The sequence below is a fragment of the Alternaria burnsii genome, assembly GCF_013036055.1.
Source record: "Alternaria burnsii strain CBS107.38 chromosome Unknown 732, whole genome shotgun sequence".
In the NCBI taxonomy this organism is placed as follows: domain Eukaryota; kingdom Fungi; phylum Ascomycota; class Dothideomycetes; order Pleosporales; family Pleosporaceae; genus Alternaria; species Alternaria burnsii.
Window position 1 is genome coordinate 424,242 of NW_024066113.1, and position 26,395 is coordinate 450,636.

A 26,395-nucleotide genomic window follows, 5' to 3' on the forward strand; every position below is an offset into this window, starting at 1 on the left:
TCTGCATTCCCTTCTCACGGATCAGTTCATCGACAACTTTGCGCCGTTCCGCACGTGTAATTAGTTTTACCGACGCGAGGACTACCGTGCCTTGCCAGCTGCTGTACCCATCCATGCCAAAAGAAGGTAGGTGTACATACGACCAATCAGCGACAGGGCCATCTGGCTTACACTCGACGGATGATAGGTAGGTACTGTCCAGCTGGCGCGTTCGATAGAGAACGATGTGCTTCTGTACACTACGGCAGTAGGAAAAGATACGAAGACAATGATTATGTGATTGCTCGAGCAAGGCAAACTGCAATGACGTAGGTCATGGTTTAGCGCATTTTGGGCAGCCACCGAGTCGGAAAGAGTCGTATGGATGAACATCTGACACCTGAACGTCGCCTCCTGCACACCCTTGGAACCAACGTCGTCCTACTTTTGCAACCTGTAGTTTGGTTGCCTGTTCCTCTGACTCATACTCATGTCTTTCAAACCTCACCTGTATCATTTCACACCTGATTTTACAGACTCTTTGCCGTTGCAATAACTGCGTTTTCACCCTGCGTTCCCCGCAATCTACTGCCAGCACGACTGCATTCCCCGCGGGCTCGAACAACAAAAATACGCCAAACTTGCCTCTCAGCAAGCCCACGCCACCCACAATCTACAAATCACGATGCGCGATCTCCGGAAACAGGCTCTTGAGAGCCACAAGACTATGTCGCGCAAAGCCCGTTCGCGCGTTGCATCTACAACTGCCTCGAAGACAACTTCAGCAGTTGGATCGCCAGCACAGTCACGCGCCGCCAGTCGCGTCCGACATGAACATGACTCGGAGGATGAGGACGACTTCAGCGACGGAACTGCTTGGAGGTGAGTTTGACCACGTCCATGACTTTTTATTCTTCCCCACATCGCGATCGCACCAGTGACATCATCGCTTCGCGACTTTGGTATATGAACACACACTAACATATACAACAGCACAGCATCCATCGACGATGTCCTCAACGGTGAGGACGTGAACATACCTGAAGACGCGTGGAAGTCTGAGCTCAACACGCGCATCGAGCAAATCACCAACCTCAAGCGCAGCAGCACCGAAGGCCGCACCGAAAGCTTAAAAGCATATGCCCACATTCTCAAGGCCCGCTATGCAAGGGATGAGGTCGAGGGGCATGTAGGTGAACTGGTGTCGTCGATGATTAAGAGCATCAGGCAGGAAACCACAGAGGCCGAGGTCGTTGAAGCCCTCAAAGGTATGAGACACGCGCCATAACAGGTAGACTTTACTAACGGTTGTAAGCACTGGCTGTCACCGCCGTAACTCTTGACTCCGATAGCATCTACGATGACGTGGCCGACCAACTCAAGCGATCGATACAGTCCTCTTCTTCCATTGCCATCAAAGTCAATGCGATCCACACCCTTGGCACAACTGCCTTCTTCGCCGGCGCCGGCGACGGTGAGATCTTGGATATCATGAACCTGTTCATCGAGATTGTTGAATCGGACGGCGCATCCATCGATGCACAAGACGAGGGGAACGTTGTGATTGCCGCGTTAGAAGAATGGGGTCTCCTTGCGACTGAGATCGAAGACCTGGAAGAGGAAACAGAAGCTGCAATGGAAGCTTTCGTCGAGCAGCTTGAGAGCGCCGACTCCGGTGTTCAGATCGCAGCAGGCGAGAACATTGCACTCCTTTACGAAAAGTCCCTTACCCCACAAGAAGAAGATGAGGACGCACCAGAAGACGAAGACTCTGACGACCCAGAGCACGTTCGGAACGGCGAGCGATTAGTGAAGCGCTACACCGTTTACCGAAGACAAGACCAGCTTCTACATACGCTCGACGAACTCGCCAACGTCTCCACGCGTCGAATCTCCAAGAAGGACCGCAAGGCACTACACTCGTCCTTTGCAGATATCCGCAACACTGTCGAGAAGCCTAGTCGCGGTCCCGCTTACTCCACGGCTCTACATGAGGAGACTGGCAAGGCCTATGGAGCGGGCAGAATGAAGGTCAAGATCAACAAGAACGTCGAGGTCCGGATCGACAAGTGGTGGAAGTTGCAGAGGCTAAACGCCCTGCGACGGACGCTGCAGGGTGGTTTCACTTACCATTACGACCAGAATGAGATGGTCTCGACGGCTCTTCCTTTCTCTATGTCTGCAAGGCGGTAATGTGGTTAGTTGGGGGTAAATCTTCTTAGTGTTAACGTTGATTTCACTAGTGACTTCTGTTATTGTGCGCGTGGATGGCGTTGTTGGAGCTATTGTTTCGTACTACAGCGAGAGATTGGTGAGGGAAAGAGGTAGACTGGAGCCTGAAGATCTGGGTACGAAGAAGCTTGTTTTATAGAGTTCATCCAGTATTCAAGTCAATCCCAAAGAAATACGCTAGACTTTATGCTAGCACAGTAACAAAACATAATGTGTACCTCGTAGGGTGCAGCATGACTATTATAGAACTTGACAAGAATAAGGCTCTCCGGATAGCAAAACGCATTTTGCATCCGTGACATTACCTGCTTGTTTGGGTAATCTTTGCGAAGTTAATGTTGAGGCTTGCCGTATAGCTTTCGGAAGATACGGCCACAATGGAGTCCGGGCATTGCCCCGCGTTGCCCCTCATCGCGAGCATCGCGTCAATGTTTACAAGATGCAACGAGATTCAAAGAAAGAGTATGAGGAGTGGCTGCGCATTGTAATTGGATAGTAAGAAACTAGCTGTCGTTAGTGATTTAGAAACTGCAATCAACCGGATTTCGGCTCTCCGAAATGTCGTATCGGTGTGTAAATGCGGGCTTGGCGCGGCATGAAGGTGTAGCTGTAGCTTCGTAGAAAGTTCTGGACAGCTTACCACCACCGTGCTTTTCTTCAGTCTTGCACATAAACTCCAACACTTTCAACTCTGTCAATTGCCCCAGTGCCATTCCCCTCGTTCATACTATTTCGAATTCCTCACACATAATCAAAGCGATTCAGCGACCATGGCTGACACTAGTAAGTAAAGTTACTTATGAAGCTCACTTCTGAGCTTTGGTGACCCAGAGAAAATTGGAAAGTATGCTAACAATATCCAGAGCGCCCTCGCGTCTTCTTCGACATCGCCATTGGCGGCGTCAAGGCTGGCCGCGTTGCCTTTGAGCTTGTACGTCGCCCAACTTGTCACGCAAATCCGCGCAATCCAACCAATTTGAACACACCATTAACAATGTGCACAGTACAGCGATATCGTCCCCAAGACCGCCGAAAATTTCCGCGCACTATGCACCGGCGAGAAAGGTGAAGGCGCATCTGGAAAGCCTCTCCACTACAAGAACTCGAGTTTCCACCGCGTCATCAAGGGCTTCATGATCCAAGGCGGTGATTTCACACAGGGCAACGGCACAGGCGGAGAAAGCATATATGGCGAGAAGTTCGAGGATGAGAACTTTGAAAAAGTGCACGACAAGCCGTTCCTGCTGAGCATGGCCAACGCCGGTCCAGGAACCAACGGCTCCCAATTCTTCGTCACCACAGTGCCTACGCCGCATCTCGACAAGAAGCACGTTGTCTTTGGCGAGGTCATCAACGGCAAGAGCATCGTCCGTCAGATTGAGAACCTCAAGACACAGAGCGGCGACAAGCCTTGGCAGGACGCTACTATCATCGACTGTGGTGAGCTTTCTGGCGAAGACTATGACAAAGCCACCGAAAAGATCTCCGACGCAACCGGCGACCCCTACGAGGACTTCCCCGAAGACCAGAAAGCGAACGCAGACGACGAATGGAAAGGCGAGGAGATACTCCAAATCGCTACAAAGCTAAAGGACATGGGCAACGACGCCTTCAAAAAGGGTGATCTTAAACTCGGCATCACAAAATACCAAAAGGGTATCCGCTATCTCCACGAATACCCCGCCCCTCTCGACGACGACCCGGCAGATCTCTGGCCTAAACTCCAGGCATTGAAGATTTCGCTATACAGCAACTCTGCGCTTCTTCAGAACAAGTCGGGCCAATTTGGGGATGCGGCAGAGAATGCGACAAAGGCGCTGGATATCGAGGGCATTACAGACAAAGACAAGGCCAAGGCGTATTTCAGGCGGGCACAGGCCAAGGCGGGCAAGAAGAACGAGGATGAGGCGCTGGCGGACTTGCACGAGGCGGCCAAGTATGCGCCGGGCGATGCGGCCATTGTCAAGGAGTTGGATGTAGTGAAGAAGAGGGTGCAAGCGAGGAAGGAGAAGGAGAAGAAGGCTTACAAGAACGCTTTCAACTTTGACTAGGTGGTTGGTTATGCGTGGAGGAAGTTGCTTCGGCCAAGTTCAAATTATGGACCTTGCGCTCGAGTGTGTAAGGAAATGGGGTGGGTTCAGTAGTAGAGAGAAAGACACATGACAGATACCAGTATACCTACTTACCCATCTATGACTATAATATCATTTAGAAGAAAAAAAAAGCTTTATACAAACCTTTAGTCATTGCGTACAGAGTAAAGTTTAGTGTTAAGCGATCAACATTGATATCTATGCGTAAACAAAACTGCAAATGCTATATACAAAAAAAAAAAGTTCAATAACAACAACGACAACAAAAACGGACTTTCAAGCAAACGTTCCCCCCCGTTTTGCCCGAAGAAAGGAATCAAACCGGTCATCGCTCTAACGCGCCATAACAAGAAAGAAAGGAAAAAAAAACACATCAAATCGTGCAGCCAAACCAATCACCGTGTATGCAAGCTTTGCCGACTTCTAGCCACCAAGAAAAATGGCTACACGTGTAGTAGGAACAAAGCTTTTCAACATCCAGCTTTTGAGTAACCAAGCTTTTTGAATTGCCTGTCCGAAAAAAAAGAGAAACAAAAGTCCATCCCTAGCAGAATGTAATGACATTCGTCACGTCGGACTTGCCTTGTCCAAAAGCTCCCCTGCACTCTTCCTCCTCTTGATCTCCCTCTTGGCCAGCGTCCTCGGACTATCACCTCCAGTAAACCAGCCATGTAGTCAGAACTCAGAGTCATCGCGATGATTGTCACGTTCCTCCCCGCCTCCTCTATCGCGGTCACGGCCTTTTCCTCGTACGCTGCCAAAGTCAACATAACCTTCTCGGCCCAAGGCGCTGGCCCCGCGTTCGGTGCTGCGTTCCCGTTCTCTGTCACGATCCTTGTCTTTGCCTTTATCTTTGCGGTTCTCTTTGTCCTCTTTCTTGTCTTTCTTGTCCTCTTTATCTTTATCTTTGTCTTTGTCTTTACGCTTGCCTTTTCGCTGGAAGGGGAGGACGCCTCGGAAGCCGCGTTCCTTCTTCTCTTTTGTTGCCTTCTCAGAGAAGGCAGGGAGCGCGGTTGTATATTCCTCTTCTGCGATACTGCCACTTTCGCTGCCCTCCATACTCTGACCGCCTGCTGAACGAGGTGGTCTTCCAACGAGGGAATTTGTGGATACAGTGGCAGGTCGCTGTTGTTGGTTGATGTGGGAATTGGGGTTACTGTAGTTAAAGGACTGGGTTGATGTGGATGTAGAGATCGTAGTCGTTGTTGTCGTAGTCAAGGCCTGTGGATAGGAGGGCGCGGGAGCCATGTGAATACCGTCGCTGGATCCTGGAGGTGTATCTTCGTTTGCCGATGCCGATGCGCTTGCGGATGCAGATGCGGACTGTGAGACATTTACCGAATCGTTTCCTGTTGGTGTATATTGACCCGACCATTGCTTCTTGGCGAATGGATTCGTGTAAGATATTGTGGCCGAACTGTTGCTCTTTAAAGAGCTTTGAGAAGCTGAGATACTCGAGTTTTGCTGATGCCGTGTCCGTGGTGGCGGTTGCATTGTTATGGGTGTGCTGGTAGACGAGGAGGAATAGTCGACATCACCATTGTTTGGAGACAATGGAGAATCCTCGATCTCTTCTTCCTGTATTGGCCCACGATTCCTCGTTGCTGCACCTCTAGACGTGTCGATCTGCGCACCTTGTAGCTGCTCGACTAGCTCCTCCCACTTGACACTCAGTGACGATGACGGCCGTTCAGCGGGTTCGGCGCGATTCAGGCAGTCCTTGGTGCGCTCGCTGAGAGACAAGCAGATGTTGTGGAAACGAAGGAGATCACCGTCAGTAGCCTGAATATCAGGCGCGCTTTTCTGGGTGTTGTCCAACCAGAGGTTGACAAGCATTGCGAAATTGCGCGAATGATCGATGAGGTAAGGAAGTGACGGGAATCCCTCTTTGAATGTCGGGGGCAGTCGGTGGAGAATGGCGATCGGGGTACTGTATGAGGGTGGTATCGGCGGTGCGGGTTGCGACGTTGTCGATATCGAGCAGATGTCGTCCAGATACTTCTTGAACTCTTGCCGATGTGAAGTGAGGAAGGTGTTCATTGGCTCCATCCATGCTTCTTTGGTACCGAACGAAGACATGTTTGCCAAACCTTGTAGGGACTTTGCAATGAGAGTGAACGTTCTTCGAGCTTTGACCTTGGGGTGATCTGGATGGACTGTTAGCGTTGGAGCGTGTTATAGACGGGGACTGTGCACCTTTCAAAAGGCCGAAGAGTTTCGGGTTCAACACCGCTGGGACGAAGAAGCGTAAGAACAGGAACCCAGAGACACTGCTGTACTGCACCGTCCGTAGGTAGTCTCCGTACCGATCGTCGGCACACGCTCTAATGTGTCTGAAGATCAACCTCAGTTCTTGCGGGCACCGTGACACGGAGTTGTAGATGGCTCGCCAGACTTCCTCGGTGCAGTTGATCAGCCGCCTCCAGTTCCGCTCCATTTCGTGGGGTGAGGTCACCTTGTTCGGGTCCACCTCACAATCAGGATCCTTGGTGTTGATCTCTCTCAGTTTCTCGCTCAGCGTTTCCTCTAGGTATTCTTTGCCAAGACGCCTCATGTGCAGGTCCAAGGACTTGGTAAGCAAAGTGTTGCCACGGAAGAGTAGGTTGGCCTCCAGCTTGGCATTGTTGCCCATGTCTCGAACGAAGAGCTCACGATCGCTTGCAGAACCAAATTGGTTGGCCATTGAGGACTCATTGGATTCACTTGATCCAAGTCTCTTGCTGAATCGCAAGCGGCTTGCAGGCGACTCTTTCAATGTGCCATCGATCTCTTCCTCAACAAGCGCGCATATCCACTCGCCAGCGGCCCCAGACACCTGGAAGATGTTCAGTAGGTATTCAGACAACCTCCTAAGCTCATTCGGGATCATCTGGGCAATCTGGAGTGTTATGCCGTTGGAAAACCGATGCAGAAGCTCGGAAAGTGGGTAGTAGTCGCGAGCCATGAGGATCGCACACTCCTCGCTGCTGACTTTGACCAATACCTCGCCGACGCTATTTCCATACATGTTGATGAGCGGCCACCACTTTTCCATCTCTTGGTTCGGGCCGAGGTCGTCCAGGTAGATATCCGTCTTTCCTATGGTCTGGTCGAAAGAGATACCAGCGTATCCGCCCTCGGAAACATATGGATCGGAGGCGGTTGCCTCAAACCCGCTCTTTTCGGTACGGTTGTAGCTTGGCGGCCGCTTTTTCAGTAGCAGTGAGGCGGTGTGTAGAGCAGGCAAGTCCAGAAACTCGAATTCCTCCCTCCAGAAAGGATTGTTGCCCTCGTTCTTGACCATGGTCCGCGAACGCGTCTCTCCATCTAATAGTACCTCGACGAGATATCCACCTGGATTGGTTGTGGCGGACGAGGACGGTCGAATCGGGGTTTGCCCATTGCTATCAGCAACCTTGGGACTCACGGGCGGAATCAGTTTTGCTTCGATAACTCTTACAAATAATGACTTCTCCATGCGGAACATGTCTTGGGTGCCGAAAGACGGCGACAGAGTGCCCTCGTCGGTCATGGCGCCGTCCGACTTTGGGCCGTATAGTTGTGGAACAGTAAAAGCACGTAGGAGGACTATCCAAACCTCGTACAGGACTCGTGACTCTAGCGATAGGAATATAGGTCGTAGGATTGTTAATGCAGGAGAAGAAGCAGCGGTGTACTGGGGATATATGGCAATGCAAAACTCGTTATCCAAAACGGAGGGATCCAATCGTTGAACGGCACATCGGGAAAGCTGGGAAAGCTGAACGGTAGAGACTAGGGTGACATCAGTGTCGGAGTAGAGCTTGAGCTCTCCATTTTCACGGAGTGTGCATGACACTCTTCGCCAGCGACGCGAGCCGTGGCTCTGGACTCTGTAAGCCTGGGGCCGTCCGCCAGCACCTGTGCCTTTGGGTGTGCCTGTATTGCTGTATGTCACACTTGTGTCCCAGTATATCATCTTGCCAACCTTGATGATGGGCGCTTCCTTCTTGGGCGAGTCTTTGAGCAGTGACACCTCGGAGTGACGCCTGCTGTCTGGGAGTCGGCGCTCGATCATGACGGGTGCCTGAGGCTTGGCCATTCTGTTTTGTATGCCCTTTGGACGCATGGGCGACCAGCACAGCAAGGCGGCAAACCACGAGTCAAACTCTTCCTGTGTCGGTGGGCGCAGATGGACCTCAAGTTTGGAGTTGTGGACAACGACATGGATGTATGCCGTGTAGGCCTCGCCGTCGTATGCGCTCTTGACATGGCAGCCACGTAGGTCGGGTATCAGGGTGCGGGTGTAGGACGTGTCGTTCTTGGGTTCGTAGACGAGACTGCCGGCCTCGTCGTTGATGTAGCAGTACGACAGCGCCCAGGGGTTCTGCTCACCTCTCCGGAAGGCCAAGAGACCCTGCATCTTGCCGCAGGTCGAGCGCATGAGGGCCTTGAGCTTCTTGGCATCTGAGGCCGGTACGGGCGACACCCACGACTCGGGGGGCACATTGGAGGGGGAGAGGACGGGCGAGGTGGAGCGGTGGGCCTGTTGTTGATGTTGCTGCTGCTGCTGCTGCTGCTGCTGCTGCTTGGAGAGGCGGCTGCGGCTGTTAGTGCTCGAGGTCCGGGGTGGGGGCGGCTGCTGCTGTGGTGGTGGGGAGATAGTGGAGATGTGGCCGATGGAAGTGACGACCGACTCCTCGAGGCTCTGGTAGTTGCTCTGGGAGCTGGCGACGGAGCCTATGCGGTGGCGGGTGGTGCCAAAGACGCTCGAGGGCGAGCGGTCGCGGGTGCTCCTCTCCTCGAGGGTGCGGGTCCGGGGCCGTGTCTGCTCGCGCGCATTGCGGTACTCGGAGTCGCTGGATGCGCGGGCGACGTAGGCTCGCGGGTTGCCGGTGCGCTGGGAGAGCTGGCTGTTGTGGGAGCGGGGGCTGTTGGGCGGGGACTGGAACGTCGTCTGGCTGGGGTAGCCGTCTTCGGGTATCGTCGTCGTGGCCGTCGACGACGTCGTGGGCTGCTGCTGCGGCGTCGGCGTGTCGTCGGGGGTGACGGTGCGTATCGTCTGGGGCTGCTTGCGGTACTCGTCCCGGGCTCTCTCGTGGGCATTCACATTGACATTGTTGTTGTACGGCAAGACTCCCTGTGCGGCCTCGGACGCACTCACCTCCCTCCTGTTCCTTCTCTGCTGGTCCATGGATGCGGACCGCTGCTGTGTCTTGTGCTGTTCATTGACACACGGCAGGCGGCCCAGCTCTTGCAGCAGGTAGCCGTTGCGCTTCGTCTAGGTCGCGGACAACGGTCGGGGGCGCTGCGAGACTGGATGTCGGTTCCGTATGGCGCATCGCATGCCTCGTTGCGCGGGCAAAATGGTCTGTCGTTAGGTAGTAAGAGGCCCACCGCCCAGCCCTAGCGAGCAGACATGGCACCCGGCATGGGCGAAGACTAGGAGACGGCCTTGGCGCTGATATCCATCGCCTAATCACCGCCCCGGCCCCCAGCAGCATACACAGGACCAAGCTGACGTCCACGGCGTCTGTGCCTGATTGCCCTCATCTATCCCACACACATGGCACACCACCAAAGCATGCCCATAGAGCAAACACGTAGATAATAGCATTGGTATCGAATAACTGCTAGAAAAAAAACATCGCCACATCGCACATGGATATCTGACCAACCAATAACCCCTCCCTGAGCTCCCAACATTGTCGAAAATGAAATTAAGAAGTTCGTTTCAGTGCATTCATGCGCAATCTCTCCACACCCTCACTTGAACGGAGGCTTATCAGCCGCACTCTCCTCCACACTCGCTGCGCTCAATGGCTGCGAGCGCGCGCCGCTAAGATCGCCCGAGTGCGTCTTGCGCAGTGCTTGTCGCATCGTTTCAATCTGAACTGGCAGCTCTTCGCCCGATGCTGGGTTGGGGCTACCGAGCACGATAGGGGATGTAGGACTTGCGGGTGACCGCGTGCGCGCCAGGTCCGCATGCTTGGGCGAGGCTGCTCCACTGGTAGTTGGCGGCGAAGACGCGGCAGACCTCACTGGCGAGGGCGATCGGTTCGCCGTCGACGATAGGCTCATAAACTGCAGAGCCTCGTTGGACGTGGCACCCAAGACTTCCTGTCTGTCGTGCTCGACGTGTTCTGCCTGCACCACGTCTGCGAATGAGATGAAGCTCAAGCGACGTGGATCCGCCGTGTCCAGTGAGCCGTACCCAGGCGCTGTCTCCGTCACCTCAGCATGGCTAGAAGCCACCGACTCTGTGTGAGGCAGAGGCGGCGAGTGCACCGAGTCGATTATGCTGCCCGCGACCGCAACAGCGGCTGGCTGATGCGCCGTGTGTGTTATGATCTCTACTTCGTCGGGGTTGAGGTGCGTGTCTGTAATGGCCAAGGATGTCGCATCCAGCGCGGGCGGTATGTGGTCTTCTGTCTTGATGTGTGCAGGCACGTCGGCCGAGGGTTCAGGCTCCTGTACGTTGCGCTCGAAGATGAGCGACGACGCTGGGCTGTGTAGGCCAGGAGAGTTGGAGCGGATGCGACGACTGGGAGATGCGCCGATTGGCAGCATGCGCGGGCTTCCTCGCGGTGACACTCGTTGTTCGGGCGGTGACATTGGGGGCGAGGGCAGCAATGTTGGCGTCGTGGTGGTGGATGCAGTCTCTGTTGGCTGTTTGCCAGCCACGCTCTCCTTCTTCCTGCCCAGGCCAAACAGCTTCTTTCCCTTGCTCAGAATGCTGCCATCGTCGGTAGCCTTGGTTTCGCTCGATGCGGTCGCGACGGATGCGGGCGGGTTGTTGGGCTGCTGAGGGGCTGCGGCTGTGTTGCTGGATGCGCTCATCATGGTCCTTTCTGACAATGTCGCCGTGTTGGAAACGGTGCAAGATGCGAGATGCGCGTCCGATACAAGAGGCTGCGATTCGGGCCTATGGCAAGCAATAAACCTGTCCTTGTGTCGTCACGCGGTGGCTATCGTCGCTTTCAAGGAAGTTGCCGAGTGGGATACACCCTTGACCTGCAATCAAAAACGGCAGTTGGGCGTCTCTTGCTCAACAGCGAACAATCTCAAACCTCCCAGTAGAGTGTTTTGATGGTATATGCACGACCAGGATTTGGATAGAGCTCAGTGTCTTGTAGAGCGTTGACAGTACCCGTGTTGACACTCTACCATCCCTCATACTTTGGGTTGTTGATCGTCACGTGGCGCTGACGTATGCGCACAAGGTTTCAGGGTCCCGAATAGCTCTCCTGTCTCCAGGCACATCCCTTAGTCTAATCTCGCCGTTCCCGCTATCCAATGCCTATCGCCATCTCACCCAACAACGACAGCTTCCAATGTGCGACGAGTCTCGTCCATGTTTCAAGTAGACTGTTCAATCTCACTTCCCTTCCATGACGCGACTTCTATGATACTGTGCAAGCACATCTAGTCGTTGTACGTCTGACTGGCTAAATTTTTGGTCGCTTGCTAGTTCCCTTCATGCGAACACATGCAGACCATTAGACGCTGGACAGACTCTGCGCTCCAGTCACGACCTCCGCCTTTCTTTTTCCATTGTGTCCACTCTATGGTTGAACCAAGTTTTCGTCATCGCTCAGCAGACTCTCGATTACCATGTCAACAAGATCCCCGCTCTCGATCGAGATTTCAGCATTACGTCGACAGGTCCAAAGACCTGACTATAGGGCGTGTCTCGTGAACAACGAGATTTCTCTTGGTCCATGCTGCAATCGTCTTGGCTTTTCCACCCAGTCAGCTCAAGATTCTGGCGCGGGGCAGCTCGCTTGGAAGTGGCTGAACCGCGAAACACCAACATGGACTAGCCGCGGGTAATTATATTCGATGGCATCCTTCCTCCCTTGCATACTTCATCCCTTGCATACACATCACAGGCCATCCTCGCTTCTTTGTACTTGTGGCATCGCTACCAACCTTTCTCGAGCTGACAATGACTTTGTGCGCAGAATCAGGCATTGCCGGTCGTTTCTTTCAGTCCATGAGAGACACGGCCACACGTCTCCGAAACTCGTGAAGATGGTATTTTACCGTACCTCACATTCGAAACCTTGTTGAGATGAAGAGCCGCTATCGACCACGCCGCATCAGCTTTGGTGATTCTGGTTGGCGGCTATTGATCCATCGCTCGGGAGCAGACACTTATCGCCTAGATGATCTGACACACAGGAGTCAGTATACGTCCAAGTCAGCTCAGTAGCATAACCAAACACCGTGCCGTACGGCAATGATAAGTTCCGTAAACGTGGTTACGCAAGGATAACCAGATGATGACAACATACAACGTGATCGGTCTCACAACAACTATGTCCATACTAACAGATTTTCGACACCTTGTACAAAGCTCAGAAACACATCTTTCGCCATCACAGCAACGACTGCATCGTCCGACATAGGTTGATCTGGCATGTGTACAGACCGACGGTGGGCATTAGTCGTAGGATCTGCGGATGCCGAGAAACGCCTTGTTCAACCAGTTTTGCGGAATCCCCATCCGTGGCGTCCTCGTGGCTCACTAGTGCTATCTCGGACGATGGATTCGAGATCAGCTAGCAAGCCTGGACCATGAACGGCTCGTGTACCCTCGTAAGATAAACCCAAGGGCATGTCCCCAGTCTTTCGAATCTGCAGCGTCCATTGCAGTTACTATCTGGACGCTCCATTCACATCTCGATGTTGGGCAATCATGGGTGCCGTCAAGGCCTTCTTTAAACCGTACGATTTACGACCTAAAATCTTGATCACGGAGCTCACTCTTGCGAGTCTTTCAACGATGGTGCTTGCCATTCGGTCCGTTTCCTCTCCATAACGTTTCGCTGACATCCGGCTTATCGATATCAGCTTCTTTACTCGGAAATGTATTGTAGGAAAAATCAGCCTGAGCGACTACATCATGGCGATCGCATTGGTGAGTAAGGAACCTGCTCGGCAATACGCGTTTGCAGGCATCTAATACAATGAAGCTCTTTACATGGGGGCTCTGCGCTTGTAACCATTACCAGCTATTTTTCGGTTCTGGTACGAAGAGTAATCCAAAAGTTCCGCCAACGGTGAGTATAGTGCTTTTGTCCACTGCTATCTCTGGTGTCAACATGCTGAATGAAGATCTGAAGGCCACAAAAGAAGAGACGGATGCATTCTGGGAGTATTGGCTGTTCGGGACTGTGGCATCATGTGAGCAATTGTCCTAGCCTGCAATGGACCGCATTAACCATCGGACAGGGTACGCATACCACATTGGCTACTTGTTCAACATGAGCCTTATAAAGCTCTCAATCTTGTGTTGTAAGTTATACGGCAAGTATATGCGATCAAGGGATGCGTTGACATAGTCACTTCATACTTAGTCTACCTTGGTTTTGCGACCCAGCGAATCTTTCGAAGACTCGTAATCACATCGATAGTGGTTGTTGTCGTAATCGGCATCTTTTGTATCTTCATCGTGGCTTTTCAATGTCTCGAGAACCCATCTGACGCCCTATCCCCTGCAATACTCTCAGGTTGGGGTGATGGTCACTGTTTTGACCTGAGGATCGTTCTCTATTGGCAAGCAGGCTGGAGTCTCGGATCTGATCTTTTCGTTCTGCTTCTCCCAATGCCGATTCTGCTTGCGCTGCGCATGCCAAGAGGCAAGCGTTTGTCCGTTATAGCAATCTTCGCAGTGAGTCTGCTCATTCCGATAGCGTCCGGAATACGACTTTGGAGCCTGTTTCTCCGGGCAAATAGCGGAGATTTTGCTCGGTACTATAGCGCATACATCATCTTCTGGTAAGTGGAGCGTCCCCACCACGTAGATACGAGGCGAATACTGATGCTATGTTGCTGAATATAGGTCCCAAGGTAAATTATACCTCTACGAAATGCATGTGAGACATTCGCTAACTTCGTATCTTCGCCTCTGCAGTCGAGATCAATACTGCAATAATGTGCGCTTCCGCACCATCTATCCAGCCACTCCTCAAACGCATGCTCAACAGAATACCTTGTGGCCGACCATCTCACAGCCCATCGTACTACTACGGCGGGCGTACTTCACTGCCCTGGCTTACTGCTGTGGAGATGGAGAGGAATCTGTGGAGAGACAGCATCGATGTCCTGGAGTCCCCAACTCGGACCTACTGTTCCTCTGGAGGCCATGCAAATGACCAGTATCATGATCAAATGAGCATTTCCCACAACACGGAAGAGGAGGACATTAGAGCTCGGGTTCGCGCGCTTTCATGTCCACAGACCGTATACTTGCGACCCACGTCACTGTCCTCTATATTTTCCCTCCCTTTACAGGCGAACAACAATATACAGGGTGGCTGATAATTTGCACCATGCTCGATGTTTTTGCTCAGGAGTACCTACCTGGACACACGAGATTCTAGCATGGCAACATGTGAAGATTGAGCGTAGAAGAATGCATTTCTAGGCTTTTCTCGCTTGTTTCAATCAGCAAACAAACCCTTTCAACTTTGCAAGTTTGGAAGATCAGCAACGAAACTCGTTCCGGAGCCAGCGGTGTAGGCAACTACTTGATTGCAGTGTGCGCACGTCCGACTCAGCCTTTAGGTGCAACATGAGAGCTGATTTGAACACCTGTCGCATGAGCCCCTGCTTATCCGTCAGCCACCAACCCTGCTCATTCTTGAGGGACCCGGTTCTCGGATGAGGTAAGCCGCCCCCAAGAACGCAGTATCGTGTAGCGTTTGAACATGCGATTGGTCTGGACGGGCCGGCCAATGTACCATTGTTCAAAATCGTCGCAGGCTGAGGTGACGAAATGAGCAGACCGTGAGAACATGCTAGCAAGCTGAATGGTGGAGTAAGATGTATAGTTAGTGGTTTGCAGCTCTTGCTCGTTTGGTTCGTGAGGGTGATCAGCCATTCGAGGGGCTGATACACATATTACACTCTCCCTTGCAAGAGCTGATGACCGATATGAATACCTGAACGCCATTGGCACCTGTTGCATTGGGGCTGATATGAAACCCCAGCCTTGTCGTTCCGATCGTGACGCAGAATGCGCGGCTGTTGTATGCACATACTGTCTTTCCAGCTGAGCTTTCTCGTATATCTTGTGTCTTTCTCTTTCTTGTATCGCATGTCTCCAAAATTCACCAAGCTGTCAGGAACTCATCTCTAATTGTGTTTGAGTCATGGGTGTCTCCAGCCAAAGCAAGCCTAAACCTTACATATACACGCCAGGCCTTCCGCAACGCGCCCTCATAGCAGTATTCCATGGAGTGAATAATATCATACCATGGCATAAGCTGCCTACCTGGATCGGTGTCCTCAACGTCGCCGCCTTCCGCTACGAGCTACGCCAAAAGAACCTGCACGATGTATACCCCTCTCCTAATGATCAAGGTACTCTTGGATGTCCACATCTATCTGATGAGCAGTATTTGCATACTCGCCACTCAGATGGTTTGTTCAACGATCTCTCAGCACCAAAGATGGGATGTACAGGTATGCGATTCGGCCGCAATGTACCTCGCGAACACACCGCAAAGCCAAGCGAGGAGGAACTCATGACACCAAATCCACGACTCATCAGTGAGCAGCTACTGAAGAGGGACAACTTCAAACCTGCAACAAGTCTGAACTTGCTAGCTGCGGCGTGGATCCAGTTCCAAGTCCACGACTGGTTTCAGCATGAGAATTCCGCCTCGGAAACGTACAATGTCCCGCTTCCTGAGGGTGACAAGTGGAGTTCGCCAGACGGCAGGATGAAGATTGAACAGACCCAGCCAGATGCCGCGTTATATAAAACGGACAAAACAGCTTCAGCATACAGAAACGTCAACACACACTGGTGGGACGGCAGTCAAATCTACGGCAGCACAGAACTCCGCACAACCGAACTACGCGGGCAGAGCAAAAACGGCAAACTCACTGTCGATACCCAGAAGATTGCTACCTTCCTCCCCCGCGACTCGAACGAAATTCCTCAAACAGGCTTCATGACAAACTGGTGGCTAGGTTTAGAAATGCTACATACACTCTTTGTCCTCGAGCACAACACCATCTGCGACGCCCTTGTCACTGCCCATCCTTCCTGGAGCAGTGAGCGCATCTTCGACACGGCCCGCCTAGTCAACTGCGCATTGATGGCCAAGATACACACGGTAGAATGGACACCAGCCATCCTCGCGCATCCCGTACTTGAGATAAGCATGAACGCAAACTGGTGGGGCGTCTTAGGCGAGCGACTGTACAAGCTACTCGGCCGTGTATCCGCCACTTCAGAAGCCATTTCTGGAATCCCAGGGTCGAGCGTAGAGCATCATGCTGCTCCGTATGCGCTTACCGAGGAGTTTGTAAGCGTGTATCGTATGCATGCCCTCATACCTGACACGATCGCTTTCTTCAGCTCCAGGACTGGGGAGCACAAGACCACACATCCCATTGGCGATGTCGCCTTCGAGAAAGCCAGAGCGCCTTTGGAGAACGATGCTTTGGATTTCTCAGACGTGTTCTATAGCTTCGGGGTCAACTACCCGGGTGCTATCACGCTGAACAATACACCAGACTTCCTACGCGATTTACACACTCCGGATGGCCGACACATCGATCTTTCTACCATTGATGTCCTCAGGGATAGGGAGAGAGGGGTTCCGCGTTACAACGCTTTTCGTCGGCTTTTCCACTTGGCACCTATGAATTCTTTCCTCGAGCTCACAGGCGGCAACAAAGTTGTTGCAGAGAAGCTGGCGATCATATACGAGGATGATATTGAGAAGGTGGACTTACTGGTTGGTTGTCTTGCGGAGCCATTACCGGCGGGCTTCGGATTCAGCGATACGGCGTTTCGGGTGTTTATCCTCATGGCGAGCAGGAGGTTAAAGAGTGATCGATTCATTGCGGGCGATTGGAATGAAAAGACGTATAGTAAGGTTGGCATGCGGTGGGTACAGAATGGGGGGATGAAGGATGTGTTGGGGAGACATTTCCCAGAATTGGAGAGCGTGCTGGCGAAGAGTGGAAATCGTAAGTTCAACTACATCTTTGAGAAGTGCGGAGAAGACGCTAACATGAGAAATAGCTTTTGCGCCTTGGACAATGAAAGACGCGAGTAAAAAGTATGAGGGAAAAGAGACTAACGCGTAGGCTGGTGGTAAAGGGCTGGGCTGAGAATTGCGTTTCACCAGTAGCCTCCACTCGTATGATCAACCCTTTTCTCGCCAGCAGTGCATGCAACAAAATGCCAGATGTTTCTACAACCAATTCATGACGAGAGCAGGCCCGGGTTGTAACCGTTAGTTGTGTTTCTTCAGTAAAGCGTATGATGAACTGTCTACTTGAGATCTTGCTGCTCTTTGATACATGTTGCTTGTGGGGTGCTGAAGGAGACTGAAATTGCTTTTGTGAATTGGGTGTGGGTGGCGAACCAAGATGATGGGACGGGCTGGACCAAGGGTTAAGTGAGGATTGATCGGTATAGCCATACTTGAGCATCGTCAGGAATGTGCGCCCTTGGTATTGTTCTCGTCTAGCGTCGAGTTACAGGGGCTGCATTTGGTTTTGCTAGGGTCAACATACCCTACCGAGTATGCATATGATGGGACAAAGCCTGCTCAAGCATTCCGTTGTCTGGGCCTGTCCAATCTCTGTGCCTGCAAATTCGGCCCCCTACGGAATTCGCACGAAACCCGCATTCAGCGAATCCCGCCGTCTTACACGCCCGGCGGTGCTGTATGTTGAGGTGTGTTTGATGCCTGAACATCGACGTATTCTCGGTGCCTAGAATTTGAGGTTTCTTGGTGCCTAAACGCCATGGAGTCAAGGATACTCGAAGCGTTGAGCGGTTATAAAGCCATGGCCCGCTAAAGTAATCCTACTTGCGTGGATTGGAAAAATGGAACATGGGTTGTGAACGTGGAACGTTTTGTAGAGGAAACCGCACTCCTATTGTTGTTGATGACGCAATAATGCCCAGCAACCGGCCACCAGTGATGGTTGCGCCGAAACGCGAAAGCATTTGCCATTATATGAGTGGTCAATAGAACAATACGAGGTACGCGAGGCTCAGGACATTTTGTAATCTGCGATTTTGCGCGGGGGATAGGGCAGCCCTGGGCTCAGCACCAAGCTGCTGGCATCGGCGGCATATGGTGCCCGAGCACCGGCCGTCAGTCCCACCCGAGACGCATCTCGCACTCGCACTCGTCGTATCCGGTCAATACTCTTGCAGCCCTGCACGCTCACCGCAACGGAAACTTATGCGTCAAGTCCGACTATGACTTTCGTCCGCTTTAGGCAGACATGTTTACTCCCGAGTACACTCGTATATGTAGTGCGTTTTCTTCTCTCAGCGCCTTCTCGATGTTTCTTCAACGCGAAGAACAGTGGTTGCCATCACTTGCTTAGTATCCATCGTATTCTCATACAGTCACACTATCGCCACTGGCGAACGCGTCATTTGTCCTTTCGGTACATTTAGAAGCCTCAGTAACTCGTTCACTCGTTCGCTCGTTCACGTGTTGGCGTTGCGCAATCACCCATCGTATCAGCCGTATCCAAAACCCCCCGGACGAAACGAGCCGCACGCGTCATACCAATTCGGGTGCGATATCCACCCAGCCGAGAAGCTTAGATCGCGCATTTCACCCCATTCAGCATAGTGTAACCCGGCTCGGACAACGGCTTGGCCTTGCACTACAAGGATCTCTAATCTTCTAGGTCCGTGAGTGGCGCGGTGGAGGATTCTCAAAGGAATTGCGCAGGACAATTGTCCCTTTCCTTTGCGACATCTCCCTAGGACTTCTTGGAGGTACTACCACTGCTGCACGCCAAGTATCAGCAACGACAAGACACGCTCATCGCCTTGAGCAATGGACAACGAGGACTCAGCAACGACGACGGGGACAGCCATCTCCGCGGCTATTGATGAGAAGCATGAGTTGCATGCGGAAAAGGAGGCCAGACCGCCCACGGCTGGTCTCAGTGATCAAGAGAAGGATATTATCGACAAACAGCTAACAGCACCTAACCTCACAGTTGGATATTTCTCACTGTTTCGATATGCAACTGCGAAGGACAAGCTCGTCATGGTTGTGGCGTTGATCGCCAGTATTGCGGCTGGAGCTGTTATGCCCCTCATGACTGTAAGCAGCTACCCGACGACTTGAATATATCACAATTAACTCTGATATCTAGCTTGTGTACGGTAATTTCGCTGGTAGCTTCACCAGCTTTTCAGTCGACGCTGTCGCTGCTGCAAAGTTCCAGCATCAAATCAACACGTATACTCTGTATTTTGTATACCTTGGAATTGGGTCGTTTACCACTTCGTATATCAGTATCTTGGGATTCTCTTATACTGGAGAACGCATCACACGGGCGATTCGAGAGCTTTACCTACGTGCCATTTTCAGACAGAACATCGCCTTCTTCGACTTTCTTGGATCCGGCGAAATCACCACTCGCATTAGCTCCGACATGAACTTGGTGCAAGACGGTATAGGTCAGAAGATCGGTCTCTTCGTGACCGGAGTGTCCATGTTCGTGACTGCCATCATCATCGGTTTTATACGATCGTGGAAGCTTTCCCTTATCATGTTGGCAGCAACAGCAGCACTCATCATGATGATGGGTGTCAATGGCACCCTGATGAAAAAAGCCCAGACACTCTCCATAGACGAATACGCCACAGCTGCCTCCCTTGCTGAGGAAGTCCTATCTTCAGCTCGCAACGTTGCTGCATACGGTACTCAAAAGCGACTCGAGACGAAGTACAAAGCCTTTGTGGACCGCGCAACTGTACATGACTTCAAGGCCAAGTTTTGGCTATCCATGATGATCGCTGGTATGATGGGTGTGCTGAACCTCCAGTACGGTCTTGCATTCTGGCAAGGAAAAAGATTCCTTGACGACGGGGACCTTGGCGTTTCCAACATCCTTACCGTTGTCATGGCACTCATGATTGCTGGCTTTTCCATCGGACAGAACCTACCGCATCTCCAGGCTTTCGGTGGAGCTACTGCAGCCGCTACCAAGGTTTTCAACACGATCGAACGAATTTCCCCCATCGACCCCGAAACAGATGAAGGCATTGTGCCAGACGACTTTGTTGGTAACCTTGAGTTCAGGAATTTGAAGCATGTTTACCCGTCTCGACCAGACACTACAGTGCTATCGGACTTTAACCTAGACGTTCCATCGGGCAAGATGATCGCGCTTGTCGGTGCATCTGGATCTGGAAAATCGACCATTGTTGGACTATTAGAGCGCTTCTACCTCCCGATGGAGGGCCAAATTTTCCTGGACGGTAGAGATATCACAACCTTGAACCTGCGCTGGTTGAGGCAACACATGGCCATTGTGAGCCAAGAGCCCGTCTTGTTCAGTACCACAATCTATGAAAGCATTTTGCATGGTTTGGTCAACACAGAGTATGCAGATGTATCGGATGACAAGAAGATGGAGCTTATCGAGAAGGCTGCCAAAATTGCTAACGCTCACGACTTCATCATGGACCTTCCAGAAAAGTACCAGACCAAGGTTGGAGAACGAGGTGGCTTGCTCTCAGGTGGACAAAAGCAGCGTGTTGCAATCGCTCGTGCGATCGTATCGGATCCCAAGATTCTTCTCCTTGATGAAGCTACTGCAGCCCTCGATACCAAATCCGAGAGCGCGGTCCAGGAGGCTCTTGACCGTGCATCGCAAGGACGTACTACCATCGTTATCGCCCACCGACTCTCGACCATCAAAAGCGCCGACAACATCGTGGTTATGGCCTTGGGCCGAATTGTCGAGCAAGGCACTCACCAAGAGCTTATTGACCGCAAAGCTGTATACGCAAGTTTGGTACAGGCCCAAGAGCTTACCTCTAAGATCAGCCCTGCCAACAGGATGACGCTTCTGGACGACCCTGACAGCAAAACAGAAAGCACTGCCAATGAAGAGAAACTTGCTTTGTTGCGAACCACTACATCCGCCCCTACAGAGTACCAGGCGAACAAGAATGAGAAAGAGAAGGAATACGGTACTTGGGAGTTGATCAAATTTGCATGGGAAATGAACAGAGGCGAGCACACTACCATGACGATTGGACTGGTGTTCAGTTTCCTCGCTGGCTGCAACCCTGCCATCCAAGCCATCTTCCTGGGTAACTCCATCAACTCGCTTCTATCTCCTGGAACGTCTCTCGGCGGACTCAACGTAAATTTCTGGTGTGGCATGTTTCTCATGCTCGGAATCGTCATTGGCTCTTTCTACTACGTGCAGGGTATGACTCTGTCAAGAGGATCGGCCAGGCTTGTTGGTAGCGTGCGAACACGCGCTTTTGGGGCTATGCTTCGTCAGGACATGGAGTTCTTTGACGGAGACACCGTAACTTCTGGCGCGCTCAGCAACTTCCTTTCATCAGAGGCTAATCGTCTTGCTGGTCTCAGTGGCTCTACTCTCGGAACGATTGTCAGCGCTGCTTCTTCCATTCTTGTCGCCATTATCGTCGCATGTTCTTTTGGTTGGAAGCTGGCGCTCGTGTGCTCTGCGACCATCCCACTTGTTATTGGCTGTGGTTACTTCCGCTTTTACGCCCTTACCCGCATGGAAAAACGAACCAAAGAGACGTCTGATGCGGCCAGCTTTGCTTGCGAAGCAGCCTCATCCATCCGTACTGTGGCCTCGCTCTCATTGGAGAAGTACCTTTTGGGTACTTACCACGTCAAACTTGCGGACCAGGGCAAGGGCTACTTCAAGTTCACAAATGTGTCGGCGGTGCTCTATGCAACATCTCAGGGTCTCAGCATGTTCATCTTCGCCCTTGTCTTCTGGTACGGAGGACGTCTATTGTTCAACCAGGAGTACACTGTCTTGCAGTTCTTCATAGTCTACTCGTCCATCATCAACGGTGCTCAGTCAGCTGGTGCAATCTTCTCTTTTGCCCCCGACATGGGCGAAGCTAGGGACGCGGCCAAGCTCTTGAAGTCGTTCCTGAACCGCGTTCCAAAAATTGACCACTGGTCGCCTGAGGGCATCAAGATTGAGAGGTTAAGCGGCAAGGTCGAGCTACAGGACGTACGTTTCACGTACCCCGGCAGACCTGACCATCGTGTCCTGCGCGGTGTCAGCCTGGCAGCCAAACCAGGTCAGTTCATTGCACTTGTCGGTGCCTCTGGCAGTGGAAAGTCAACGGTCATGCAGTTACTTGAAAGGTTCTACGACCCAACAAGTGGTGGCGTGCTCGTCGACGATGTGGACCTGAAAGACTACAACCTCCAAGACTACCGATCGCAATTGGCAATCGTCAGTCAAGAAACAACTCTCTACACTGGTACAATTCGCGAAAATATCCTCGCCGACAAGGAAGATTTGGGCGATGAGGCGGTGATACAAGCGTGCAAAGATGCCAATATCTACGACTTCATTACATCGTTGCCTAATGGGTTCAATACGCTAGTGGGTGCAAAGGGTGCTCTACTATCTGGTGGCCAGGTACGTTCCTCTACTCTCTCTTCTTCTCAACCTTCACTAACATCAGTTTCAGCGCCAACGTATAGCGATTGCCCGCGCTCTTCTCCGTGACCCCAAGGTCTTGCTTCTCGACGAAGCCACATCAGCACTCGACTCCACATCCGAACGCGTTGTACAAGCTGCCCTTGACTCCGCAGCACAAGGGCGCACCACCATTGCGATTGCGCATCGTCTGAGTACGATTCAACACGCTGACGTGATATATGTCTTTGATCAAGGCAAGATCGTAGAGAAGGGCAGACATGACGAACTGGTAGCCAAGAAGGGAGTTTACTTCGAGCTGGCGAAATTGCAGGCCATTGGAGCGCCGCAATAATTCACAAAAGCAGGAGCTTTTCTGCATGAATGGAGTTTGGGTATATATTTGTAATCATTTTCTTAGATCATTAGGCTGGGAACTACATAGATCTCTGGCATATAAAATGCCTGTCTCTCTGCCTATGGTAGAGAATGCTCAATAGCTAATGTTTTCACATCTTCGCTTTCGTGCTGGTGGATGTATTCGTGGGGTAAGTACTCCATCTGACACGTGAACGCGCGCGTCGCGATCTTCAGTTTAAAACGCGACTTCCGATGGCAAGCCATCATCCCATCCATCTGAAATGCAACATTTGCCTTGCGCCGCTGTCACCAAACCGAAGATGCAGTGTGAGCTATGTTGAGATGCATAACTTTGCCAAGCATGGCTCGAACCGAGCCATTCCTTCAGGCGCCCACGCCTCATCGCCTCGACCGCGGCCAGCGAGTCACGATGAATCATCGTTTATCTTGACACAGCGCACCTTTCGCTGAGGGCGCCTGTATCACATCCTCTTCGCAACACACATCGATATATTGTGACTCCGTAAAGGCCGTCCCATAGCGCCAGACCACGAGAATGCGCAACCCCAATGGCTGTCGCGTATTGCTCCTCCTCCTTCCACCCGGTCTCCTCCTTGCCATCGCCGCCCTAACCAATATCCTCGAGAGCATATCCAAGGACAATTTCGAAGACTACCTTGATCGCGATTGGCGCAGCGGTGGTCGCCAACTCATCCTATCACGCCCAGGCGGCACCGCCTCGAACGACACCACCGTGACCATAGACATCAACAACGTGCCCATATACGTCGTATTGGGGTTATGCATACTAGGCTATGGAGTTGGTCTGCTCAGCGCGGCTGGAATATGGCAGTTGAGGAGAACAGAGGGCACCGCGGCACATGAGAGGAAGTGGACTTGGGTTGTCTTCGTGGTCAATATCGTGATGGTGGGCGCGAGCCTGGGTGGCTTTGGTTATGCGACCTCAGTCCAAAGCAGCGAGAAGAACTGGCAGAATTATGAAGACGTTGGACAAGAGGACCAGGAGCATACGAGAGAGACGTGGGCATGCCAGATCAGTAAATTTTATCCTGATAGGGATTGGGCTGGTACTGCTTGCGGGACTACGAAAGCGATGAGGTTCTTGCTGATACCCATGGCTGTTGCTGCGCTATCGATCTTTCTCAGTCTGTGGGTTCTCGTACGTGCGAGGGGAGGAGTGAAGTGGATGTTTGGTGGGAAGGGGAGGTATGCTGGGTTTGCAAATGTTTATGAGATGCGACCACCTGGTCCACCATCGCCTTATGCTGGTCCACCAGGACAGCAATGGGTTCAGCAGCCATGGCCGACACAGTATGGACAGCAATGGGTTGGACAGCCCGTGCAACAGCAGTGGGCGCCGCAACCTTATCAGCCATGGGGCCCGCAGCAGCCTGTGCAGCAATGGGGTCCTCAGCCCGGGGCCCAACAGCCCGTTTCTCAAGTAACAAAGTCAGATGCTGCGGTAGAGCAACGTCCGGTTTTCGGATGAGGTTGCAAGAATGCGAAATCTTAACTCCTACTGCAGCGTTGCATGGCTTTCCCCTTCACTTATGATCTAGACCCGTTTCGCCTTCACCTTGAACCCGCCAAAAAGAGCAAGAGCGCTTCCGTAGGTCACTATTGTTTGGAATTGCGACCGCTGGGAGATCTGCCTAATATACATCTCAGAACTTTTAACATCTTAACGCAACCGTCTAGGCCATAATTGTCATGTCGGCAGGCTCTTCTCACGGTACGGCGCCATCAGCAGGCACTTCAACGTCACTCGACCTCCTTCGTAGGGATTTTGAAAAGCGATTTGGAAAAAGCGCCAATGGCGAGTATGCGAAGGACTTCAAGAACCAAAGTTATGCCACCAGCCTCGATGACCTCGATAGCAACGACGGTAAGCCTGCGCTACCATACGCAGTAGGCGCTACATTTGTTGCTCGCCGTCACGAACCACCTACGCCTTTCGGTCATGGCTACGATACTCCTTGGCCACCTTACAAGCCAAAGTATCTTCGACGACCGCAGATCGACTACTGTCTGATTCGACAGCCACTCGTAGGTCGTACACTTGATGAGTCTCGCGTACTCACGATTACCGGCACGATACGTACTGGTTATTCCTTTGGAGCTCAGGTCGTTTCCGTCAATGAAAATATAGTGGCGAAGATATACGACCCGCTATACGACGCTGGACGTGATTGCTATGACAACAAGCGCGACGTCGTTGTACTAGCTGACGGAGACTACTCACGAGAAGCTGCCGCGTACGAGCAACTGCGACGAAGCCCTAATACGTGGAGTCTGGTTCCGGCGTACTACGGGAGCTGGACAATTGAAGTACCTACGAAAGTGTTCGATCATACATTCACACGACATGTCCGCCTCATACTAATGCAGCATATCAAGGGTACCGTCATGAGTAGTGTCCAGCCTCAGTTGCTCTCTCGACAAATACGTTTGGCGATAATGGAGAAAATCTTAGAAGCTGAATCTCTCATCTTCAACACTGGTGTCCTGCACCGCGACATATCGCCCCGCAATATTATGCTCGTCCCTCTAGCACCAAATCTGTCGTTCAACGATCCAAATCTCCGTGTCGTTATCATCGACTTCAACGTTTCTAATATCATCTGCCTCAGCAACGCTTCCTGCCACGCCTTAAACAACCCCAACCCCGAATTTATACAAAGAAAATGGCCCGGTAAACTCCTTGGTCCAGTAACAAGGTTTTGGAATGCGATGGACGAGTTTAAGTGCATGGAGCGATGGAGATGATGAGGTTGTCTTTAGGGGGCGAGGTTGTAGAAGTTAGGTGAGCTTTTGATCACCGCCTAGGACATAGCACGGAATGTCCACTGGGGTGGCGCCGGGAGAACTGGAAGACGTTCTCGAAACCGAGCCATCGTCTCTCGCATCGACTTGTTGAATGCCAAGCTGATGGCGATGACCTGAAAACATTGGCCATCACAGTGGTGGTTCGCACTGGCTAGGACTAGGGAGCACAATTCATAGTCATGAACAATGACATGGTTACCAAGACATATGATCCGCTTTGTAAGAACGAAGGGCATGAGTACGGCCTCAAAGACGTTGTGTTTGATGCATACTTTGACTACAGCCGCAAGGCTGCTGTCCGTCACATATTGCAAAAGGCGTCAGCGGCACAACAAGCCATACCTAAATCATGTTGACAGTAACGACAAACCTCTATATGACGGATAGACAATGCTCGTATTATTTGATCACTCTTCTATTAGGTACTGTCTTGATGAAAAACGGGTTGCTTCCCACAGATCGAATCTCTACATAGCCATCTC

The 26,395-nt window shown here is 52.0% G+C and overlaps 8 protein-coding genes across 8 annotated transcripts; 6 read left to right on the top strand and 2 right to left on the bottom strand.

The window, feature by feature from the left end:
* Nucleotides 1–664: 664 nt before the first annotated feature.
* Nucleotides 665–2,172, top strand: GT037_005604 (ifrd domain-containing protein; the record flags this gene model as incomplete). The annotated part of the gene is made up of 3 exons (XM_038930651.1): nucleotides 665–861; nucleotides 973–1,247; nucleotides 1,295–2,172. The coding sequence occupies 3 exons, from the start codon at nucleotides 665–667 to the stop codon at nucleotides 2,170–2,172; spliced, it is 1,350 nt and encodes a 449-aa protein (XP_038786340.1).
* An 809-nt stretch (nucleotides 2,173–2,981) lies between these two features.
* Nucleotides 2,982–4,262, top strand: GT037_005605 (peptidyl-prolyl cis-trans isomerase d; the record flags this gene model as incomplete). The annotated part of the gene is made up of 3 exons (XM_038930652.1): nucleotides 2,982–2,994; nucleotides 3,075–3,142; nucleotides 3,216–4,262. 3 exons carry the CDS (start codon nucleotides 2,982–2,984, stop codon nucleotides 4,260–4,262), a joined length of 1,128 nt encoding a protein of 375 aa, XP_038786341.1.
* Nucleotides 4,263–4,979: 717 nt separating this feature from the next.
* GT037_005606 (rho gtpase activation protein) lies at nucleotides 4,980–9,968 on the bottom strand (the record flags this gene model as incomplete). Its single annotated transcript, XM_038930653.1, has 3 exons — nucleotides 4,980–6,451; nucleotides 6,501–9,543; nucleotides 9,924–9,968. The coding sequence occupies 3 exons, from the start codon at nucleotides 9,966–9,968 to the stop codon at nucleotides 4,980–4,982; spliced, it is 4,560 nt and encodes a 1,519-aa protein (XP_038786342.1).
* Nucleotides 9,969–10,028: 60 nt separating this feature from the next.
* Nucleotides 10,029–11,102, bottom strand: GT037_005607 (uncharacterized protein; the record flags this gene model as incomplete). Its single annotated transcript, XM_038930654.1, has 1 exon — nucleotides 10,029–11,102. One exon carries the CDS (start codon nucleotides 11,100–11,102, stop codon nucleotides 10,029–10,031), a length of 1,074 nt encoding a protein of 357 aa, XP_038786343.1.
* A 2,068-nt stretch (nucleotides 11,103–13,170) lies between these two features.
* On the top strand, nucleotides 13,171–14,588 carry GT037_005608 (uncharacterized protein; the record flags this gene model as incomplete). The annotated part of the gene is made up of 6 exons (XM_038930655.1): nucleotides 13,171–13,185; nucleotides 13,241–13,327; nucleotides 13,391–13,451; nucleotides 13,500–13,562; nucleotides 13,766–14,045; nucleotides 14,174–14,588. 6 exons carry the CDS (start codon nucleotides 13,171–13,173, stop codon nucleotides 14,586–14,588), a joined length of 921 nt encoding a protein of 306 aa, XP_038786344.1.
* Nucleotides 14,589–15,421: 833 nt separating this feature from the next.
* GT037_005609 (heme peroxidase) lies at nucleotides 15,422–17,375 on the top strand (the record flags this gene model as incomplete). The annotated part of the gene is made up of 2 exons (XM_038930656.1): nucleotides 15,422–17,255; nucleotides 17,311–17,375. 2 exons carry the CDS (start codon nucleotides 15,422–15,424, stop codon nucleotides 17,373–17,375), a joined length of 1,899 nt encoding a protein of 632 aa, XP_038786345.1.
* A 1,724-nt stretch (nucleotides 17,376–19,099) lies between these two features.
* On the top strand, nucleotides 19,100–23,061 carry GT037_005610 (leptomycin b resistance protein pmd1; the record flags this gene model as incomplete). Its single annotated transcript, XM_038930657.1, has 3 exons — nucleotides 19,100–19,372; nucleotides 19,425–22,706; nucleotides 22,759–23,061. The coding sequence occupies 3 exons, from the start codon at nucleotides 19,100–19,102 to the stop codon at nucleotides 23,059–23,061; spliced, it is 3,858 nt and encodes a 1,285-aa protein (XP_038786346.1).
* Nucleotides 23,062–23,622: 561 nt separating this feature from the next.
* Nucleotides 23,623–25,853, top strand: GT037_005611 (uncharacterized protein; the record flags this gene model as incomplete). The annotated part of the gene is made up of 3 exons (XM_038930658.1): nucleotides 23,623–24,549; nucleotides 24,613–24,696; nucleotides 24,786–25,853. 3 exons carry the CDS (start codon nucleotides 23,623–23,625, stop codon nucleotides 25,851–25,853), a joined length of 2,079 nt encoding a protein of 692 aa, XP_038786347.1.
* Nucleotides 25,854–26,395: the final 542 nt, after the last annotated feature.